This window comes from Empidonax traillii, unplaced genomic scaffold, assembly GCF_003031625.1.
Source record: "Empidonax traillii isolate 1590-97213 ecotype Southwest subspecies unplaced genomic scaffold, ASM303162v1 scaffold436:size495813, whole genome shotgun sequence".
NCBI lineage: Eukaryota > Metazoa > Chordata > Aves > Passeriformes > Tyrannidae > Empidonax > Empidonax traillii.
Window position 1 is genome coordinate 265972 of NW_020955629.1, and position 21053 is coordinate 287024.

General features: G+C 40.4%; 1 protein-coding gene across 3 annotated transcripts in view; it reads left to right on the forward strand.

Moving 5' to 3' along the window:
- Positions 1 to 21053, forward strand: part of RASGEF1A (RasGEF domain family member 1A) — a 160307-nt gene that overhangs the window by 132451 nt on the left and 6803 nt on the right. For 2 of the 3 annotated variants that reach the window (XM_027894645.1, XM_027894647.1), the window contains 6 exons: positions 3676 to 3855; positions 10225 to 10353; positions 15652 to 15789; positions 19173 to 19394; positions 19676 to 19750; positions 20003 to 20095. In XM_027894645.1, the coding sequence (XP_027750446.1) occupies positions 3676 to 3855; positions 10225 to 10353; positions 15652 to 15789; positions 19173 to 19394; positions 19676 to 19750; positions 20003 to 20095 (837 nt within the window). Of the gene's footprint in view, positions 1 to 1208; positions 1294 to 3675; positions 3856 to 10224; positions 10354 to 15651; positions 15790 to 19172; positions 19395 to 19675; positions 19751 to 20002; positions 20096 to 21053 lie in introns of those variants that run through there. The other variant, XM_027894646.1, reaches the window with a different exon arrangement.

The following is a 21053-nucleotide window of genomic DNA, read 5'->3' on the forward strand; positions in this document are numbered from 1 at the left end:
AAAAAAAAAAAAAAAAAAAAAAAAAAAAAAAAAAAAAAAAAAGAAGAAGAAAAAGAAAGCCACTATAAAAGGTCTGTTCGGATTTGGAAACCAAGAAGGAATTTAGTAAGCAAACAGTAGAGATGATGAGTAGCTACATATCCATCTAAAATTATTGTGTGTTTAGAATGGATGACAGTGCACGTCCCCAGATAGTGAGCAAGCGTGAATCTGTTCCTTACACTATCGAGTGCGTGTGTGTTCCCAAATTCCTTTGCCGTGCCCACCTACCCAGACTGTCGTGCCTACTTCCAAAAAGGCTTTTCGCACATTAATCACCATGGAAACCAGAGAAGGCTTCTGCTACATATTCAAGCAGAGTAATTAAATAAATAACGTTAATAATAAAATTAATGAATGCCTGGACACAACGAGGCAAATAGTAGACCGCCCCAGTTCCAACAAAATGATAAACAGATTGGAAAATATTTGTTTACGTGGGGGGAAGGCTGCTAAAACGGCAGCTCTCAGTTGCTCCAGGGCACAGGTGCGAGGTTGTGGGGCTGCGAGATGCGCCCACGGAGCGTTTCCACAGGAGGTCAGATCATGGACACGCACCCGAGCAGGCGTGTGACACAACAGGCGCTGGTCCCGCGTCAGCCGCACGGCTTGGGACCAGCCCAGAACTGTGAGATGACTGGCTCAGACAACTTGGGAAGAGAAACAGCTCTGGCACAAGGAAGAACACAAACAACTATTAGCGGGGAGGGCCGGGCGGCGGCAATCGCGGCGGTGTCACTTCGGCCTTGCCGGGGCACGGGGAGCTCCGGGGCGGCGGGGCTGGAGCGCTCGGAGACCCGCGCGGTGCTCGGGGCGTAAAGAAACGCGCGGTCGGGATGCTTGGGAACGTTCTTCTGGAGGGGAAAAAAAAACAACCAACCAACAACCAACCAACCAACCAAACAAGGTGGTGGGGCGGGGGGCCGAGGGGTGGGGAAAATGGGAAAAAAAGCGCCAACACAAACGCAGTATGGAATGTCCAAAGGCCCGCGGTCCAGCCCACTGTTTCCCCCCCCCCCCCCCCCCCCCCCCCCCCCCCCCCCCCCCCCCCCCCCCCCCCCCCCCCCCCCCCCCCCCCCCCCCGGTCCGCCCCGGCCCCGTTTGAACGGGCCCCGCGCCCGCTCAGCCAACGGCGCGCGGCGGCGGCGCTGACGTCACGCGCGGCGGGAGCGGCCCCGGCGGGCAGAGCTGTCAGAGCCGCGGGGCCGCCGGCCCTGCCCGCGCCCTGCATGAGGCGGCCCCGGGAAGATGAGGGTAAGCGCGGCCGCGCGGGAGAGCCCCGGGGCGGTACGGTGTGGGGGTCGAGGGGACCGGGTGGGTTCTGCTCGGAGCTGCCCCCGCCGCGGAGCCCGTCCCGCCGCCAGCGAGCGTGTCCCTGGTACCGGCGGCAGAGGTGCCCGGCCCCGGGGAGGGAAGGAAGGCTGTGAGCGCCCCGGGGAGGGCGCAGCGGGCGGCAGGTGCCGCGGGGGCGCCGCCGCAGCGCTCCCGCCCGCGGAGCCGGGGCCGGCTGGGGAGCGCGGGGAGCTCCCGGGAACGCGTGGGGTGCTGTGCCCGGCCGCGCTCGGTGCCCTCCCGCCGATCGACCCCTCGGCTGCTCCCGGGAGCCCGGGGCTGGCACCGCAGGGCACCCGCCAGCCCCGCGGGAAGAGCCAGGGCTGGGCTCCCCCCCGCTGCCATCCCGCCGGGATCGGCACTGGCGGCGCCCGACGAGGGTCTTCGGAAACAAAATGATGCAACAACGAGCGCCTTAAAGGAGTTTAAAAGGCTTGGTGGCAAACTCGGGGTGCGTTTTCCGCTAAAGCGTCTTGTCGCGGTGGATGCTTAGTTGTTTGTGAGCTTTCCTTAAAAACCCTGTGCCAGTTCATGTTATGAACCAGAAGTGCTCATCACAGCCAGACCCTCCTGAGAAGCGCCTTTGGGCTGTACTGCTATGGACCTTAAAAGGGAAAAACGCAAATTACTAGCGAGTTACATAGCACAGATAGCAAAGCTGGCAGCTTCAGCATACGCTCTAGTGGCTCCTCAGATTGTTGAGCACTGCAAAGTTTAGACCTAATAGATAAAAATCTGTGGAATACTGAGTAACCTTAATGCCTGTTTGTAGAGAACAATGATTTTTCATTTCTTTTGATACAACATTAGATCCTGCATTTTTTGTTTTATGAATGTCCTAAACTTCTGAAGCTGAACTCCACTCCTCAGAGTAGTCTATTACACAGCTGCTATATTTTAACTTACTGGTAATTACATTTCCCTTATATTTGTATCACATATGAACATGGAAAGGGCTTCTGGTAAAATCCACAAAACAGGTCTGCTTACCAGCTTGATGTATAAGTGAATCTGTCACCTTTACGACCGAGTACTGTTAATATTGGTATTTTTTCCTTACAGCGCACCTAGCATTCATCTGAGATTAGGAACAGAAAAATTTTCCATATTCCAGTTGTAAACAGGAATGATTTGGAGAGTTTGAAGGAAAAAAATGTGCCTTGCATTACAAAATTGCTCAGGAGAAGACTTATGTGCAAGACAGGAGCGTGGTTAGAAACAGCTGTCAGTTTAAGGGTGCTGGGAATGGCTTAATCCTTTTCATCTACATAAGTGCTTGTCAGAGTACGTCAATATCACGTTTGTTTCATAGATGGGGAGACAGCAGCTCAAGGGTTAACACTGCCTTTTCACTTGATCTTCTAAACAGTCTTAACTATTTCAGCAGCCAGGGGGAACTGTTTTGATGCCGAATAGAATTTTCAACCTTTACATACAGTAGCAGGATGTTTTGTTTAGCCTTCTGCATAGATTTAAGCTGTAGCCAGTTCAGAACAAATAAACAAAACCCTACAGTTTACTCGAAGGCTGTGGTGCAGTGATACAATTTGTGGCCAAGGGGAGGGAGGTGGAAACCCCAAACCTTCGTGTGGTTTCTGTGTTGTGACATCAGGTTTGTTTCCTAAGCAAAAATCTCCAAAGAGACTGTTTAAATTAGAGTTGTATATTACAGTTTATGTCACAGGATTCAGGTCCACCCAGTTCATAGTTTCATGTACATGTTAAAAAAAAAAAAAAAAAGGCAAATTTTGTTTGGACAGGATGTGCGTCCCCCCTCCTGTTTCCAGTAATATCTATGTGCAGAAGATGCACTTGTGTTGAGACCTGGATTACATCTAGCTACAGAAGTGGTGAAGGATTTATCATCACAAGTGAAGTGTTTTGGCCAAAGATCTGACTTCAAAAAGAGTAAAAAGAGGAACATTAAGGCACAGTGTTTGTTTGTTCAGTAAGGCACCACTTCAGTGTCTTTGAAATTCATAAAGCATTTTGTATTTTCATCTCTGTATAGTTTTACGCATAAAGAAGCAGGGTAAAACTGGGAGAAAGAAGAAATCAAGTACAGTGAGAAAAATTCTTACAGCTTGTGCATCTACAGCCTTAGAGATGTAGTTTAAAGTGCATTTCAAACAGCAAAGCCATCTTACAGATGTGTGATTGCTTGGATTCAGAACTCAGCTTGAATGCTGAGGCTGCCTTCAGTCAAATATGTAATTGTGTTTAATGTATGCCTCTGTAAAACCCACACATCAGACATCCTGAAAGAAAGCTTAACCCTCTCTCCTTCTTTTGCCGCTTCTGCAGGAAACTATGCCCCAGACGCCAATATTTTCCAGCATGCTTGGTTCCAGTTGTAGTGGGCAAGTGCAGCCAGACATGGGAGAGAGATGTGTGGACCCCGTTTATCAGGATGGGAACCTTGTTTCTGGATCCCTGGAGGCCTTGATAGAGCGCCTGGTGCCCACCATGGACTATTATCCAGATGTAAGTAGCCACTGGAAGTTTTTTTGATTTCTTCCCATGATTTTCCTTTATTTCTGTATGGATTGGTCCTTTCTCATGAAATCTCCGTCTGATTCAAGATTAAGATGTAGGCCAAAGATGAATTTATTTCACTTGCAATATTCATTCACTAAAAATGTTTCTCAGTGGGGATACTCTCTGTTTTTAAATGAGAACACTTGTTAGAAGGATAAAGCCCTGTTGAACTTAAATGGGTGCCTTAAGAACCAATTAAAAGCAGCATTAGCCACAGAATTTTCATCCTTCTAAGCTGCTTTAGGTCTAATGCAACCAAGATTAACTACTAACCAGCTCCTACCTAGGGAAGCAGACTTGAAAACATCTCTAATGTTTTTTCCCTTAATTTTCTATGCATATCCTAGTTATGCCACCAAAATACAATTTAATTAAAATAATCTCTTCCTCAAGACATTTTAATGGGCCAAAGCTGTAATAATGTATGTTCTTAAGCCTGAAACTGATTTTGCAACTAAGTTAAACATCCTCAGTACAGTCCCCCAAAGTAAATACTATTTCTAACTCTAGGGTATGCAATAAGAATCTGACCCTAGGATATTATTAAGATATCACTTTATCACTTAAAATTACCCCTTGTACCCATTAAAAAAAGACACTACTTAAATGAGTAGCCAAAAATCAGAGAGGCTATATAACATATATTCTATTTGAGCTCTGAAAAAGCAAAAGCTATGGCAGGAATATCCCAGAACTTTGAGAAAACTTACAAGGGGGCAGGAAACTGCAATCTCTATTAACTTGTATGCCAAACTTAATGTTTATAGTAGTGGGCCATGCTATACCTTGTGTTTCTCAGACTAATTGGTGTGAAACTTTTTATTATGGTCTTATATCAATGACAATAAAGGACCACCAAGCTCCCATATGTACACCACACATTTTCACAATCGCCATCCACAAAGAGGAGACTCCCCATATGAGAATTCAGTGGGTATACGCAGCAGAATTGCCATCAATCATCAGTAGAGGATTAAAAAAGCAAAACCAGGATGATTTACTGTTCCAGTTCAAAAGTAATCCTAAACCTTATATTTAAATATGGCTAACTTACAATTGTGCTACCAGAACCAAATCTTTTATAAGACTCGGAGGGATAACTATTGTTAGACATTAAATCTCCCTACCCCAAATACATATTGTAGAACAGACATGCTGAAGAAAGCAGTGGGTAGAGCTGGTGTGGTATAGCAGCGGAATAGTTTTAGGGTACTGTAGTTAAGCCTTCCAAGGAGTCAGTTCCTTGTCTTTTATGTCATACTAGAATAGGGTTACTTGCCACTTGGATTTCTGGACTGTAGCTAAGATTTTTTTAAGTAGCTGCTAATGCACATCCCTTATTGTAACTTGTAACATAAGATCTATTTATAATACAGCTACTCTGAAAATGGTTCCATAAAGTGAGCATTACTTAAGGGGTCTACAACTTATTTTGGAATGCTGCTGGTTTCCATGGTGCTATCCCTTCATCCCCCGCACAAGGGAGCATTCCCATTACCAAGCAGTCACAGACTCCACCCTGCAGGCTGACAGCTGAAAATCCAACAGAAGCAGTCAAAGAAAACTCCAAGGAGAGATGGAAAACAGCATTAAACCAAATTCATCTCTACAGCACAACACATACCTTTAGTTAAGCCTTATCAACCAATTTAGGATTAATTATAAAACAAATAGATAAATAACATGCGAACAACATAAAGAAGGAGCTGTATTTGAGTCATCTTCAGACCCAAGTTTCCTATTTCGACTCAGTTATATGTTTATGCTTCGTTTCACACTCATTTCTATTTTTAGGGAAGTGGCCACAGAGCGTTAGTGATAGCAATGTAGGCTGATATCCTGTCAGAAGAATAGCCAATCCTGTACGTTCAAGAGAAAAGTATAAACACGTCTCACTCTCCTATCTCTGGCTACTCATGCAAAGAAAGGCAGCAAGATATTACCAATTAATTTGCACCAAGAGAAGTTTTGGTAACATTAGCAGAGGTTACCCTAGTTTCAGAGTGACGTATCTGTAAGTTGCAGTACTCATCCAAAGTTTTGATTAGTCCATCTGAGCAAAATGCTCAGATGGCATTCCTTCGTGTGTGCACATTAAGCTAATGATCACAGTAACCTTCTAGACAGAAGAAAAGGGAGCGGGGGAGAAACCAAACACAAAGTATCTTTCTGTGCTGGTTACAGAGGCAAAACAGAAATGTATTTGCCATGTTGGCAGAGCACGAGACAGGCAAGGGAGGACAGGAAAGATAAGCGCCTACATTTGTGTACTGCTCTTCTGAGTCTTGTTTGTGTACAGGGACTTGTTCAGCACATAGAAAAATGTATACTCATGAGACAGGAGTTCGGAAGGTTAGGAATGGAATGTACCAGTCTGCAACCCTTGTGCCCAAGCAAGAAAATGTTTCAAGAAAATATTTCACAAACAAGAAGTTTGAGAATGAGCAGTGAGTGCACAAAGAAAAATTTTATTTTTTTTTATTTCCCCTGCTCGAAAAGTCATCAGTGCATTCTTGGGTCAGAGAGTAACAATTCCTTCTTTAGTCTTGTGCGCTCGCGCTCTGTCTTTTTTTTTTTTAAATATAATTCAGCTCATCTCTTAGCAACAACTTTAGGCACTAAAGGAATCTGGCTTCTTATTCTCTTGTAAAGCACAAGCCCCTTTTGTGTTAACTTACGTTATTCCAAGTGCAGAAAGGATTTTTTTTTCCAGCTCTCCTCCCAAATACCTGTCACTTTTATAGGATAAATTGAGCTTAACTTTCAACCTTATAGCTTTTTTAATCATTCTTTATCAAACCAACTAGCTTCATAGCTAAGTTTCCTTCCCTAAACCATCATCTTAATGATTAGAAATGAGACAAGGTAGGTTTTTACACTGTTACAACATTTAGCCTGTATGTGTATAGTAATATAATCACATAACATAACAAATCACATAAATCTTTGATCTAGATAAGGTTTATGACATTAGCATGAAATATTTACTATCCAAAACAACTGTGTTCCTAACCCCTGAGACCTCCCACTAAGCTGAAATGCATGGCTTAGTTCAGTCTGAAATTTCTTTATTGGATAAGGAGTGGCTATTAGCAGAGAAGCAAGGAGATGGGGGTTAGTACTGCTGTCAGACCTATCATTTTTAATTTGGTTCTTAATTGCAGTTAGTCCTTATCTGTGCCACCATAAGTAATACAACTATCAAAAAAACCCCTTCAGTTAGGCATTAGTATAGTCTAAACCAGCATATCTTGACCAAAAGGGAACAATTTTGTTTTCTAGAGTACTGAACCTAGTTCCAGTTAAGTGACTTAAAAAATGGAATAAAAATAAAGCAGATGGATTCCAGAATAAATAATTTGTTTCTAAAACCTAAAAGACCAGCGCTGTGTGAAAAAGCATTGCATGGGTCCAGTACAGCTCTTACTGATTACAAAGAGACATCAGCAAGCCTAAAATGGAAAGTATGCACTTTCATGGCCTGTATCTTCCTGTGTCTTGCCAGTTCGACACCTCTATGAACATCATATAAAACTTTATCAAAGAAACCAAACAAAAGCACAGGTCATCTGTGTCACACTTTTCTTGCAGTATAACAACAGGTGAGCAATACTGTGAGAGGCCTTCCTCTGAGTCACTCTGGATAACACTACACAAACTTCCACCAAGGAGACTGACTCTAGAATTAGTATGAGAAGCAAAATTACATCTTTACTTAAAAGAATGTGTTCCAGCTTATCAGAGCAAAGGTCACTGCCAGGGCACTGTGGCTTAAATTGTGGTTCTCTGCTACTTACACATACAGGCACCTTTGAGACAGGCCTCTAAATGCCCCAAACAAGAATGTGGGGAGAGGATGAAAGTTCAAAGATTTTTTTGTTTGTTTCTTTTTTCCCCTCATCTCTCAAGTGCAAAATTATAGTAAAAATGAGGGCTGCTTCAAGTTTTCAGTACAAACATTTTCATGCAACCCAGTGACAGCTGACACACCCAACCAGCTGAATTCCTGTCCCAGATAGTCCAGACTCACAGTTTTAAGTTCAGGGACACCACTGATAGCAATGGATACATAAACTAGCTACAAAAAATAACAGAGGATAACTAGGAATAGTTTAACACAAACATACCCTCCCCCATCCCAAATCTCACAACCTTCACTTTTCTATCCCTTGCTTTTGTTCTGAATAGGGAGTGTACCAGTTTAGAAATCACTCTCATACACTTAAGAATAAAAGACCTTATATGTTGTCCCACAACACAACCAAGTCCCCTTTTGTGAATCAGGTTAGTTTTTCAGCCTAATTTTAGTGGCCGCAACACAACACATACAGTGCCATACATTATAAAATTCTTCAAAGCCAGCACAATGTCATTAACTGTTTCCAAATGTGGGCGCAAGAGCTGCATTGAATTGCTTTTTAGAATTGATGACCTTCAAGGTTGTGTCACTGTAAACGTAAAAATAAACTCCGGAATTCTGGAGAGACATAAAATACGAAACAGAAGCCTGATTTCTTAGATTTCCTAATGTACACGTGTGTAGAATGTTTGCAGTCATGTCATCAAGAAGGGAGGTTGTGATACCAAGTCCTGTCACTGCACTGGCCATCTGATCAAAGTCACCAAGAGCCTGATTGTTAGATGGCCTCATCTAACAGCAGTCCATCTTCTCTAGGCATCAGTGGAAGCACTGAAGAGCCTGACTGAAATTGTCCATCCAGTTAACCCTTTTCCTTCTCTCTTCCTCTCTTCCTAAACAACAGACAAGGCAAAGACTAGGTTTTAACTCTGGGTTTGATTGTACAGAATCAATGCTACTTCTAATTTAATACATGAAGCCCATCACCAATAAGATGTTCAAATCAGAATGAGCATTTTAAATGCCCCTGCTGTATCACACTCCATTCTATTCTTTCATTAGCTTCCTCCAGAAGCTCAGGATAGAGTTATATGTTTAGATGTATGCCTAATCTGTTATACTTTTCTCTCACTCCCAGAACACTCTGTTAATTTATATTGTTTAAAAAAAAAATCCTTTTCCACCTCCTGATATTTGGAGGTTTATAGTGCTAAATTTGTGTTATAGGGTACACTGAAGTACTAGAGAAAACATTTTTCCATTAACAGCACATTTTATTGCGATTAGAGAGATAAACCTTATAACGTCTTTGATATCATAAAGATACCGTTCTTATTTAACTACAAGTGTGTTTTGGAAAATGCAAGTGGACGAATTTTGTAGCTAATAGTCAAGATACCATATTTTAGACAACTGGTCCTAAGTTTTTAGCTGTCAATTTACTTTCCCAGTCCAAGGTCATATACATGCACAGTGACTATTTAAATGCACTTGGCTGTGGCCAAATTACATTTCTAGAAACACGGTCAAAGTAACAGTACATGTTCCAGATATTACAAAGGTTAATTGAAATACATTGTCGAGTAGATCCCCTATAATTTCCCAACTCCACATTTTGTTAAAAAAGCCTAAAGGAAAAATGGAAGTACTTATGAGATGCTACTGTCATTAGTCAGAAAATTACATTCAAATGCAGAAACTCAGTTTCAAACACTGGAGCAAGAGTAGGACACAAAGCTATCCTCACTTCAGTTAAGCTATCCAGGGTATGATACAATGGATAATATGTCCAGAGTATGATACAATGATAATACAACACCTTACAGCTTGTAAAATACAAATGGAGAGGCTATTTCTCATGAGGAGTAATCACTGTTGGTATTTATTAGCAGTGTTCATACTCAAAAGACTCTGAAACAAGCCCCAAATAAGTAATGTCAAGCTCAAAACTAAATTATTGTCTTAAGGCCACAATCTAAGCCAAAACTTGTATCACTGATTGTAGGGAAAAGGAACAAAAATCCCCATACATGAAGAAATTACAGCTGTGGTTTGGAATACACATAAAGCAGTTTTCTGTAGCTCAGTGAAAAACAATAACTCTTAAAGAAACAAAGCAGCATAAATAGTGGTGTTCAAGAGGCATAACACCCTACATTAGTCGTATTTCATTTGTGTCTCTGGTAAGCGATGACTAATTAGGCATATTAAGTTTGGCATTTTAAAGGGAAATAATTTGGTAATCGGAAAACCCCACAGTTAACAGCCTTGAAGCCGACAGCATTTCCTTTTAACCATTTCTCTCGAGACAGGAAAAGTGATGAAAATTTTAAATGAAGCAAAGCTACATTTGTAGTTTATAGAACAGTTTTTTCAAGGAAGACAGATTAGTTTTGCTTAAGTTTTTCAACTTGTTTTGTTGATTTTGTTTTTTTTTTTCCTCTCTCCTTCCACAGAGAACTTATATCTTCACTTTCCTATTGAGCTCACGAGTCTTCATTCACCCACATGAGCTCCTGGCTAAAGTGGGGCAGATCTGCATTAAACAGAAGCAGCAGCTGGAAACGGGGACTGAGGCAGAAAAGGTAAATGGACCATTATGTCCTTCAGTTAGCTATGCCACTGCCATTTATTTTCCACTCCTTCCTTCCCATTGTAAAGCTAAATAGACCGATGAAGAATAAAATGAAATTGTAACTGGCATTTGTTCCTGGATGCACTTTTACTTGGGTCTTTTTCCTTGAAGTACCTTTACTTCATTTGCTACCTACAAGCAGAGGTTATGTACTACCTTACCAGTCAGATACAGTGGCTGCAAATACAGCTTTGCTCAGGAGCTACAGGTCAGTGCAGTAGTGTGTATCTGCCATGAAACCTGCCCAGAAAGTTGGTTTGTGCTTTTGAGCTGTCACCAACTTAGGTTTTTCTTGAATCCCATTTCCCTTTCTCCAAGTCACCCTCACCATCGTAATAAAGTGCTCAGCTGTAGGTTGAGGTGTTTTAAGTTGGTGTAACAGTAAATCAGAAAGCTACCTCTCACAAAAATTAGGAGATGCACTATTTAAAAGGGTAACCTGTGCTGACAAGTTTTACTACTATCAATTAAACCAAACTGGCACTTAAATCCATGTAAGTGTCACCACTTGCAAGGTGTGTGTTGGAGGGCTTTTGACTGAATTGAAGGTACAGAAAAGTCCAAGCAGAGAAGCAAATGAGAGTAACAAAACCAGGTTGGGATCAACAAGTATTTAAATACCTAAATTGTTCAAATCCTTGGTATGTTTTGCATCCATTTTTCTCTGATAAGAAGTTACATGCTCGCATTCCTAATCTTCAGCACATCAGTAGTTCCATTTTGTTTTCTCATTGGTGTATTATCAGTGTATTATCAATCAGGAGTATAAAAGTAGACTCTGTGGTTTGTCAAGAAAGAGTTTTTGACAGCAATACTGACCCAGGGCTTACTTCTCCCATACTATTCCTGGTGTGCAGCCTCTTATTATGTCACAAAATTACTTCACAGGACAAACTAACCATGGTGCAAAATAACTTTCATCCAGGTCAGTCCCCTGATCTACTCTCCAAATAGCTATTTAACTTGTCATATAGGTGCTGGGGAAATGAAGGGTCAGGGAAAGAAGATGCAAGAACCACTGCCTCCAGTTTTGTACACAGAGGTGATAACTGTTCCCACTGCCAAACTTAATTAATGACTGAGCAACCTGAAACTCTGCTCTGTAAATTGTGATGGTTCCTCAGCAATATATAACTAAACAACAGGGGTAGGAACCTCTAAAAGATGCTGAGACCATCTGAAATATGGAATGAGTAAATCAGAGCTTTAGACGTAAAGAGAAAGACTGCTATGAGTAGAGTGTGTCAAAATACATTTGTGAAATAGTTGGATTTAAAGTTAATGAGAAATAAGATGACACTTTTGTGAATGACAATGCACTTAAGAGATTTGCAAATGAAAGCAGTCTCTGGGAACTAAATCACCTGGCTGTTTAAAGATACAATACTAATTGTAAAGTATTATTAGTCTGGCTTCTTAGGAGATGTGCTAAAAAATCATGGTGTCCTAATAAAAATTAAATAGCTTTACATCCTTACAAGAGGGTGCAAAATAGAGCAGCTCATATTCCAAACACCCACACTGTTACATCTTCTGCTGACAGTTTGGAAATGGGCCTACAGGAAAACCAACTAACAGCAGGATGACAATAAAACATTTTTGGGAGGCAGCTTTAATTTACATGTTTTTCTGATTGCTCTTTCTACTATGCCCTTGATCCCTTCCTACTCCCTTAATATAAGCTGTAATTTTTGCCTGCCTTCTGAACACAAACTTCTTGGAAAACACCACATAAACTTCTGACATCCCTTTCAAATTACTACTTTACTGCCCTCTACTGAAAGCACCTGTATGTTTTACAAAATAGTTTGGCCACTGGCATTTGCAAACATTTGTTTTTCTGTCTGGCAACAAATAAAAGCTCATTTCACGTGCAGCATAGAAACTCTTGACTCAAGACACTGTTAAGTATTCACAGTCATAATCCATTAAGGCATTGTCAGCTACTAGAACCTTCTAATTAAGTGGCTGCATAGCAGGAAATAGCTGACAAAAGCAGTTAAAGCATCTCTGATCATTTCTGATAGAGTGTGCTTAGGCAAATCTCTTAAGACAAGAAGCTGGCCAGCTTGTTGCCTGGATAGCGTGTGAGCTGAAAAAGTGGCAAGAAACCAGATTTTGAGGTTACACACCACAGTACTTATCTTTTTGTTGGTTTTGGTATTACTTGTTAGCCAAAGAGTCCTATAGAAATACAGTCCAGACAAAAGTGGATTAAAAAGAAAAACAAATCTGGGATGTCATGGAGCCTGCTTAGAGTCCTTTTGACTACTCATAAAAAAGGGGATAATTTCACAGTTTAAGACATCAATTATAATATACAAGTCAGTAGTTAAGCTTGACTGGAAGGAAAAGGAAAAAAATTTAACTCTCCGTAAGTGCGTTGGGGATTGGAAAGATTCAACAAGACTGGAAAAAAAGCTATGAAAACAGCTGTGCATTATTTCTGCAGCTTGAGGATATTTTGTAACTAAAGTTAAAGAAGTAAGAAATAAAAAGTGAAAGTAGAAATTAGTTTCTATTAAGTTTGTCTTGTCTGTCTTGGAATACTTAAGTCCCTTCAAAAGTTATAATTTCCCCTGGGTTTTGTTGCCAGTAAGTGGTCCTTTTTAAAACCAAAAATAAAAGAAATACTCATAACCGGGTCATTGTCATTAAACCTTTCCTGCCACTGCCCTCCTTTCTAATTAGGAGTTGTTTCTCAGCCCTGTCTTGTCTCATGCATAACAGGGTCAACCCACAGTACTTAGATTAATACAAGTATTTTTCTCTTCAAAGAAATGTTTATGGGAGAAGTATTCCCATGGACTCCAGAGAATTCTGTCAGGCCTCACAAACGGAGGCTTATGTCTGGAGTAAGACTACAAAAAAAGTAGGTTGGTGGTTTTATCACAGCCATGACGGAAAGGAAACTGTGTACTGGCACCCACAGATCTGTGTGATTTCCATCTAGGTTATCACATGCATCAAGCCTGCCACTTTGCTTTGGGTTTGTTCAGAATGCACATGAAACAGCAGTCCCATTTACAACTGTACCTGTGTCTCTTAGTGTTGCTCCCAGAAAGTGTACTTTATTAAAAGTATCTAATAAAGCTTTTTTAGACCTGAAGAGCAATATGGTTTGCGGTTTGTCTTGCAACAGATGCATGACTTTCCATCATGAAGGAGGCAAACCAAAACAACTCATGAGTAGATACAAGAGATGGGAAGTCAGTGTTCCTAAGTCACTGTATTTTAAGCTGTGCATGGAGTATAAGTTGAGGTAATTTGGCCTTAAATATACCAGCATTAAAAAAGCATCAGCAGTGACTGATGTGGCCTCTTCAACTGCTGGAGTCAGTCCAGACATCCCATAAATTCTTTACGAACTAAGTGTTAACATGGAGATGCTTGCCATGGACTAAGGTGGGATTTTGGAACCTTTCTGCCCCCACTCCTCCTTTTTCAGTTTCAAAAATTAAAAAGAAAGGATAATTCAGGATGATTAATACTGAAAAACAGTTCTGTAGCAGCTTTTGGTAAACAAAAGTGGAGTAGTCATGACCTGTTAATTTTAATTGAATGGAAGTGCACTGACTGGCTAATTGTCTATCACCACCTACAGATTATTATTATATTAATGTCAGGCTCCATGCATTTCATAGCAAATAAGTATAGATTGTTTTTTCCCCAAGGCAGATGGCAATGGGAGCTTGGAGGACAGACAACTGTCATCTGAAACTCTGTCCCATGCCACTGAGAAATACCTTGAAGCTGTGCTCCACAGGAGAGGCACTGACAGACACTGCTTTGCAGGAATGCCCACTGTTGGCAAAGAGAACAGTCACTTTTCCTTTTTGCCTTCCCTGCCCAACCATTCTGTGCTTCTCTCACTAGCAGCCTCAATTAAGCGCTGTCAGTAAAACCAGCTAGGAAAAGCAGTTTGGAAGTCTTAAAAGAAAATAAAAAATTAAAATAACAATTAAAAAAATGCACACAAGTAAATTCCCTCTAGACTTTCAAGGAACCCTGGGTTATTGTCAGATTGAAGATTCAAGGGTGCATGGTTTAACTTCAAAGTTCTTATCAATCACTGTTAATATTCTCACTGACATAAAAAAAACCCTCAAAACAAAACAACAAAACTTAGTTTAGTTGACTTTTGGTTTTGATTAAATAAACTGGGATGTACTACGATCAGATGATGTTTTGGCAGGCATTCCTACTAGTATTTGGAAGACATTCTCTATTTGTCTTAAAAGAAAACGCACCAATTTCCTTTAGTGACACTCACATGCTCAGTCACCTTCTGCCACCCCCAAGAGGCTGATGGGCAGCACAGTGAGGAAAGTGCTGTGCATGGGGAGAAGGAACTGCTGTCTGGTGGGACTTCTGTAGCTTGCACAATTAGGGAGATAAACACAAAGCTTCCTTGTTGTCCTCAGTGCTTCACAAGCTGGGTGGGAGGATAAATATAACCTAAATTAAGTTGTGATGCCTTTTGTCTGTTAAAAGTGTTCTTAGCATTCATATTCCCAGTTTTACAAGAGTTCTCCCTTCAGTTTACTGATAGTGCTCTCCATCGCTATAACAGTGCAGTAATTGGCATCCAATTTAGGTCTAACTGATGAAAAGCCTGAGAAGATTCACAGGTAACAAAAATACTTGGAAAAAGAGCTCTCCCTGGTTTTTTCTGTGGTTGATAGCTTTTTGAGCAAAAGCCAATACTGTTTATTTTCAAACCCTGTTTTGATTTAGATATTATGGAGAGAACACACACGTCTTTCCCGTCATTCATTTAATATACAGCTCAGTCTGGACAGTCTGATAAGTTTGTAAAACAAAAATGTCTTTATGAACGTTTCTTGTGGAAGACACTTGGTAGAGTGCTGTGGTTCATACGAATTTGAATTCGAACACTAAGGTGCTGCTGCCTCAGATGTCCTAAATCAGCTTTAAGTCCCACAGACTGCAGTTAAATTAGTCATTTGAACTATTCTGTGATCTTCCTGGCTTTATACAACTAACCTTGAAATATCTTCAAATGTTTTGGTAATAGACATTACCAAGCTATCATAAAAGGAGGTTAAATGATACTATTTAGGAACTTAGCTCACAGTTAAGTATGTTCTCTTTTTGTCCCCTTCACCTACTATTACTGCAAAATTTTTCCAAGGGTGTCTCTAGATTTCTGTGAACCTTCAGCAGCTAATTCAGTCTGCACTCAGAAAGGTCTGTGGTCAGTAATCACCTCATTGTTTCTTTCTAGGCAAAACTAAAATCCTTTGCTGCCAAAATCATTCAGCTCCTGAAGGAATGGACTGAAACTTTCCCCTATGATTTCCAAGATGAAAAATCCATGAAAGAACTGAAGGAGATTGCTCACAGGATCACACAATGTGATGAGGTAGGGGTGGGCAAGAAAAAAAAGTTATGTTTAAAGCAGTATTTGCCAACTGTTATATGTGGTTTGTCCTATTATATACAATGCTGCAGGCAGTATTTTCTAAATGGACTAAAGCAGCATTTGCTAAGCTGTCAATGTAACTACAAGACATGGGCTGACTGATGGACTTAATGGTCCATTAGCAGAAACTCTCTATGTCTAATCACCAAGTGTAAGAAGAAGAGACAAAATAGTCATGACAATATGAGAAGTAACTGTGGTGCAAGAGAACAAAGAACAGGAACTATAACGGCTCAATATAGCTAACTTTAATAATGAATTATGTACCTTCCTTTGTACATTGTTATTACTCTGTATGTCTAACTTTTGCAGGACGTGAACTACTTGTGCCAAGTGTACTCTTGGCCAGTGTGAAGGTGCTTATTACTTAATAGCTCATTCGGAGCTTCTAACAATAATGAGCAACTGTTTCATTATTGTGTTTCAGGTGACATGCACAATATTTCCATAAACAAGATTATATTTGAACTCTGCTAGATACTCAATCCCCAGTCTTAACAGCTTTGAGTTTCTAGCCTGTGAAGAAAACTAGGCCTCACAAAAGACTTTTAAAGCGAATTCGAACAAAACAAGGATTATTAGTTATCAAGAGGGAGTGGAGGGTGTTTCTTGGGGTTTTTTTGTTTGTTTTGGTTTTTTTCCAACACTCACAAAGCCTACACTTTTACCTTATTGATAAAGTCACTAACTACCATTAGAAGGAAAAAGTAATCAAGAACTGCAAGAGAATTAATTGTAAAATGATTGTATGAATGTGAAGGCTTACTTATACAGAAGTAGAAGCTTCTCATTGTTTTTAAACCCACAACTTCAAGATATTTTTGAGAACAATTAGCAGGAAATGGGAAGACAATTGTATTATGTGTTTTTGTTGACTCAAGTACAGAGAAAATGAAGAACAACAGGTTTGACAGCACTGCGTGAATCAGGGATAGGACAATACAACTAGGTGTCACCAAGTTGTCAAAAGCAAGTATGTCAGCTTTGTTGCATCAGCAAAGCTGTTGACGTGGATGCTACTATGAAAATGTCAGCGCCTTAGTAGGAGGGGAAAAGGAAATAGGGTTATAATGTGCCTTCTATTCCCTTTGTAGACAAAGGCAAAGAGGTTGGCAGAGAGAGTAATGTGAAAGGGGACTTGGCAGAGGTTTTATTTAGTGTCTGTCTCAGTAGTTAATTTGTCTATTACTTTGAACTAGAAAGAAGTTGTGCCCTCTCTTTCTCTTCCCCTTCCCTCCCACTCTGTTATGTATGAATAATTGGCATTTGAGAAAAACACATCTTCATGGAATGGCTCAGTGCTGTGGTGTCCAAGGCATGTGATGACATCCATTAGTTACAGCACCACCATATTTATCCCCTTGACAAGGCTACCAGTCAAGTTTCATCTGTGATGAGCTGTGCCACATTTGACCCCTAGGAAACATAATTTGACACTGACAAAAAGCAGGTTTTGCTCTTAAGTTTTTCTTACCACATCAAATTACACATACTATGCTTCACTGAGGAATTATGGTAAAGCTTGGGGGGGTTATTTTATATTTTAAAGCTTTCCAAATCCCCTTCATATATAAGGTAGAAAATCAACTGAGGACTCGTACAAAGCAGTCAGGTGTTGTCTTAATGATATCAGACAGCTTACCAAATAGCTATAGCTACAGCCAGGGTTGCACCCCAAAGGAAGTACAAATGCCTTTGTCTGAACTCAAAGAAGGACAAATTATTGTACAGGCATTGACTTATTTTTCAAAGTTGAAGGAAAATTTAGGGTAAAACTAGTAAGGAAAGGAAACTGCTAAAAATCTGACATTTGTCTAAGTATTAAGATGCTAATAAATTCACAGTAGCTTAAGTAAGCTGCAGTTTTCATGTCACTGCATTTCTTTGCTCACTTCTAAGTAATATCTGCAATACTCTCAAGTATCTTCAAGTTTAACTTTCTACAATCCATATCCAGAAAGTCTTCTTCCTCCCAGACACTTGGGTAAGTCAGACAGATAGCAGCTGAAGTCAAACGATTAACAGTAGAAAGCTCAGCATACCAGAGATCAGAATTAGTGCTTTATTTTGGTTCCCACCACCACGCTCCCTTGGCATTTCTGAACACTTTTAGCCCAGTATCAGGAATGGCTCCAGCCAGCTGCTGTTCAGCACTAATCCAGTCTCCTCAAGATGAGCTACACTGCCTTCAGCTTTTCATTTCACTGGGGAGCCAGATTATTGGCTTGTAAAGCAACATTCTGACACTATTATTGCTTAATTATAACATGCAGTATACAAGTATTTGGTGGTCGTCATCTCTCACATCTGCCACAATTTCAGTCATCACTGCACATTAGTGGCTTCTTTGGATGGTCACAGATTCATTGCAATTCTTTGTAGTGTATCCAGTTGACTGGCAGGAACCAGTACAGCGGGTTGTAAACTAAAGGTTAACCTTGTGGGTAACTTCAAGAGAAATAATTTGCGTGAAAGCAAGAGAAGGACTGTGTAATAAAAAGGGGAAGGACTGCAGTTCAATTAATTTTTCTAGCAGCAGAAAGAACATGGTTGGAGAATCTGGGTTATTTAAAGCGGAAACAGGAGAGATAGAGGAGTAGGAAAGGGATCAAGTTAGCTCTTTGCAGTTGATCTTTTAGAGAAATGCCTATAGGACACAATCAATGGCAGGATAAAAAAAATCACCTTGCCTTTGTTGTCAGAACACTGAGCAGATTGATTATGTGTCTGAGGCTTTACCAGTATGTATCCTCACAGGTCCTGTGTTTAAAGTCTGCACCTGCTGAACAGGAAGGCCTGTAAGTTGTCCGAAAACATGATGTCTATTGTGCCCCTAACTAAATCTTTAGATGCTATAATTGCTCAAAGCCAAGCCAGGATACCTTAGGGGTATATTCCTGGTCATAATGTGAATTCCCTAGATTCTGCCTAGGCTAGATAGACTGGATTCATCAGTATGTCTGAATGAGAAAGAGCTTTTTGGCACTTGGTACACAGAGGTTCCAAGAAGCCTTGTGCAAGCAACTCAACCTTTCACTATACCCACCCTTCAGCTGTTTACAGATGCCTTTGAAATGGGGTACTAGGGAAGGGACCAGACCAGCCAAGCAAGTGAAACAGAGCTGGGAAGGCAGGCAGGCATAACAATGTCATTACAGAGTTGTGTGGGCATTTAGGACAGTTCATTTGTCACAGAATGATCAGCTCAGAGAAGATGAAAGAAAATGGATAACAATTATTTTTCCCAGTCAGAAATTCTCTAGTGATCTGTATCTGCAATAGCTAAAGGTTTTTAGCAGTCATTGTTTCTGCCTTTTGCTTAGGAAAATGGGACAGTGAAAAAGATCATTAGCCAGATGACACAGAATCTCCTGATGGCCCTCTCCGCACGGAGCCAGTACCAGGAAATCAGAGAGAAATTCCGGCAACCTGTTACTGACAAAGGCACCATCCTCAAAACCAAGCCACAGTCAACTCAAAAGGACATCCTGAGTGTGTGCTGTGACCCTCTGATCTTGGCACAGCAGCTGACCTACATTGAACTGGTGAGACACTAATTGGTGTGAATTACTTTGTTTTCCATTTACTAAATATTAATATACTCATTGATATGAATTTTGCTATGGCTTCACTGAAAGCCTCCAGTGTTTCAATCAAAAAAATACCAATTCTGGTAAGGAACAAGACCAATTAGGTACAATTATAAAAACACTTCATGCATCTACACCGTAGGAAGATAAAAGTTACCAAAATGTTCTCCTATTTTTTTTTAACTGATCTCCCTGTTTGTCTGTACAGTAACAATCTCTCATCTCTCCAAACACAGGAAAGGGTGAGCAACATTTACCCAGAGGATCTGATGCAGATTGTGAGCCACATGGACTCCCTGGATAATCACAAGGTACAAAAAGGGGTACAGAGGGAAAAAGAAACAAAAAATAACCAAAGTCAAGAACCTCCATAATATATATGGAGTATATATATATGTGGAGTATACCCTGTGCAAGAAAGACTGACATTTTCTAAGTTTTTTTAATGCCTTAAAAAATACCCAACAAGATTTTATCAAGCCACAAAAAGGAATTTTATCCTTTGGGATGGTGACTTTATCACGATACAGGATAGATTTAACTCATGGCCTGTTCTCTTGCAGTGCCGAGGTGATGTTACCAAAACCTATAACTTGGAGGCCTATGACAATTGGTTCAATTGTCTCAGCATGCTGGTGGCTACAGAGATTTGTCGGGTAGGTATTCATAGAAAACAAGACAAGCAAAGGGATCCTGGCCCTAAGGACAAAAGGCAGGCAGTGGTCTAATAGAGATTTAAACATTAGCAGTGCAATTAAAGATAATGGCATTATTCAAGCATTAAATTATTTGCATGCTTATATGATTAAGAGTTCAAGGCTATGTTTGGCTTTGCATATATTCTCTAATTTTGTGCAGCTTCCATAGTAGCATTAGTCATGCAGTGAAACAGAACTTGTGTGGAGTCAGTTAGGAGCTATTTTGGATTTTTTTTTAAATAAATCCAAAGATTCTTAAAAATACTCATATTTAAATGCAGTTTTACCAATAAACAGCTGTCCTTCCACCACATTTAGATATCATTAGCACTATCATGTATTAACTTTTTAATTTATATTCATTATATTCATACAATATTCATTGTAGAAAAAACAAGAATGAGCTTTTTTAAAGCCTAGAAAGAAAGTGGACTACTAGAAAGGTTAAAAAAAAAGGAGAACAATCTTATTAGAGGTTAAAGTAACTTCTGTCAATAAGCAAAGAAATGGAAGGTGTACTGCCCCAGAAATCCCCTTTTTTTTTTTTCCGTATGTTCTCTTTTTAGAGTCCTATTAATGTGTACCAGTTCTAGCAAATGGGAATTTTTTTTCTAGGCAATTAATTCTGCTTTGCCGTTTTTAAAAGAATTTGCAAAACAGATGTTCAGCACCACTTGCTTGATCCTATGTTTGTTTGCATGCATGGGAATTTGTGTATTTGATCATCATCACTACCTGCTCTCAAGAGCTCATTTAGGAGCACACAGAGAAAAATGAGAAAAGTAGGATGTGGCAACTGTTTTCTCTCACATTTAGGTTACATACCCCTGATCTGAAGTCTGTCCAATGCTTTCCCCCCTTCTTGAGAGGTTTAAATGTTTTACATGTATTCTTTCTGCTAAGAGTGTCATGTTAT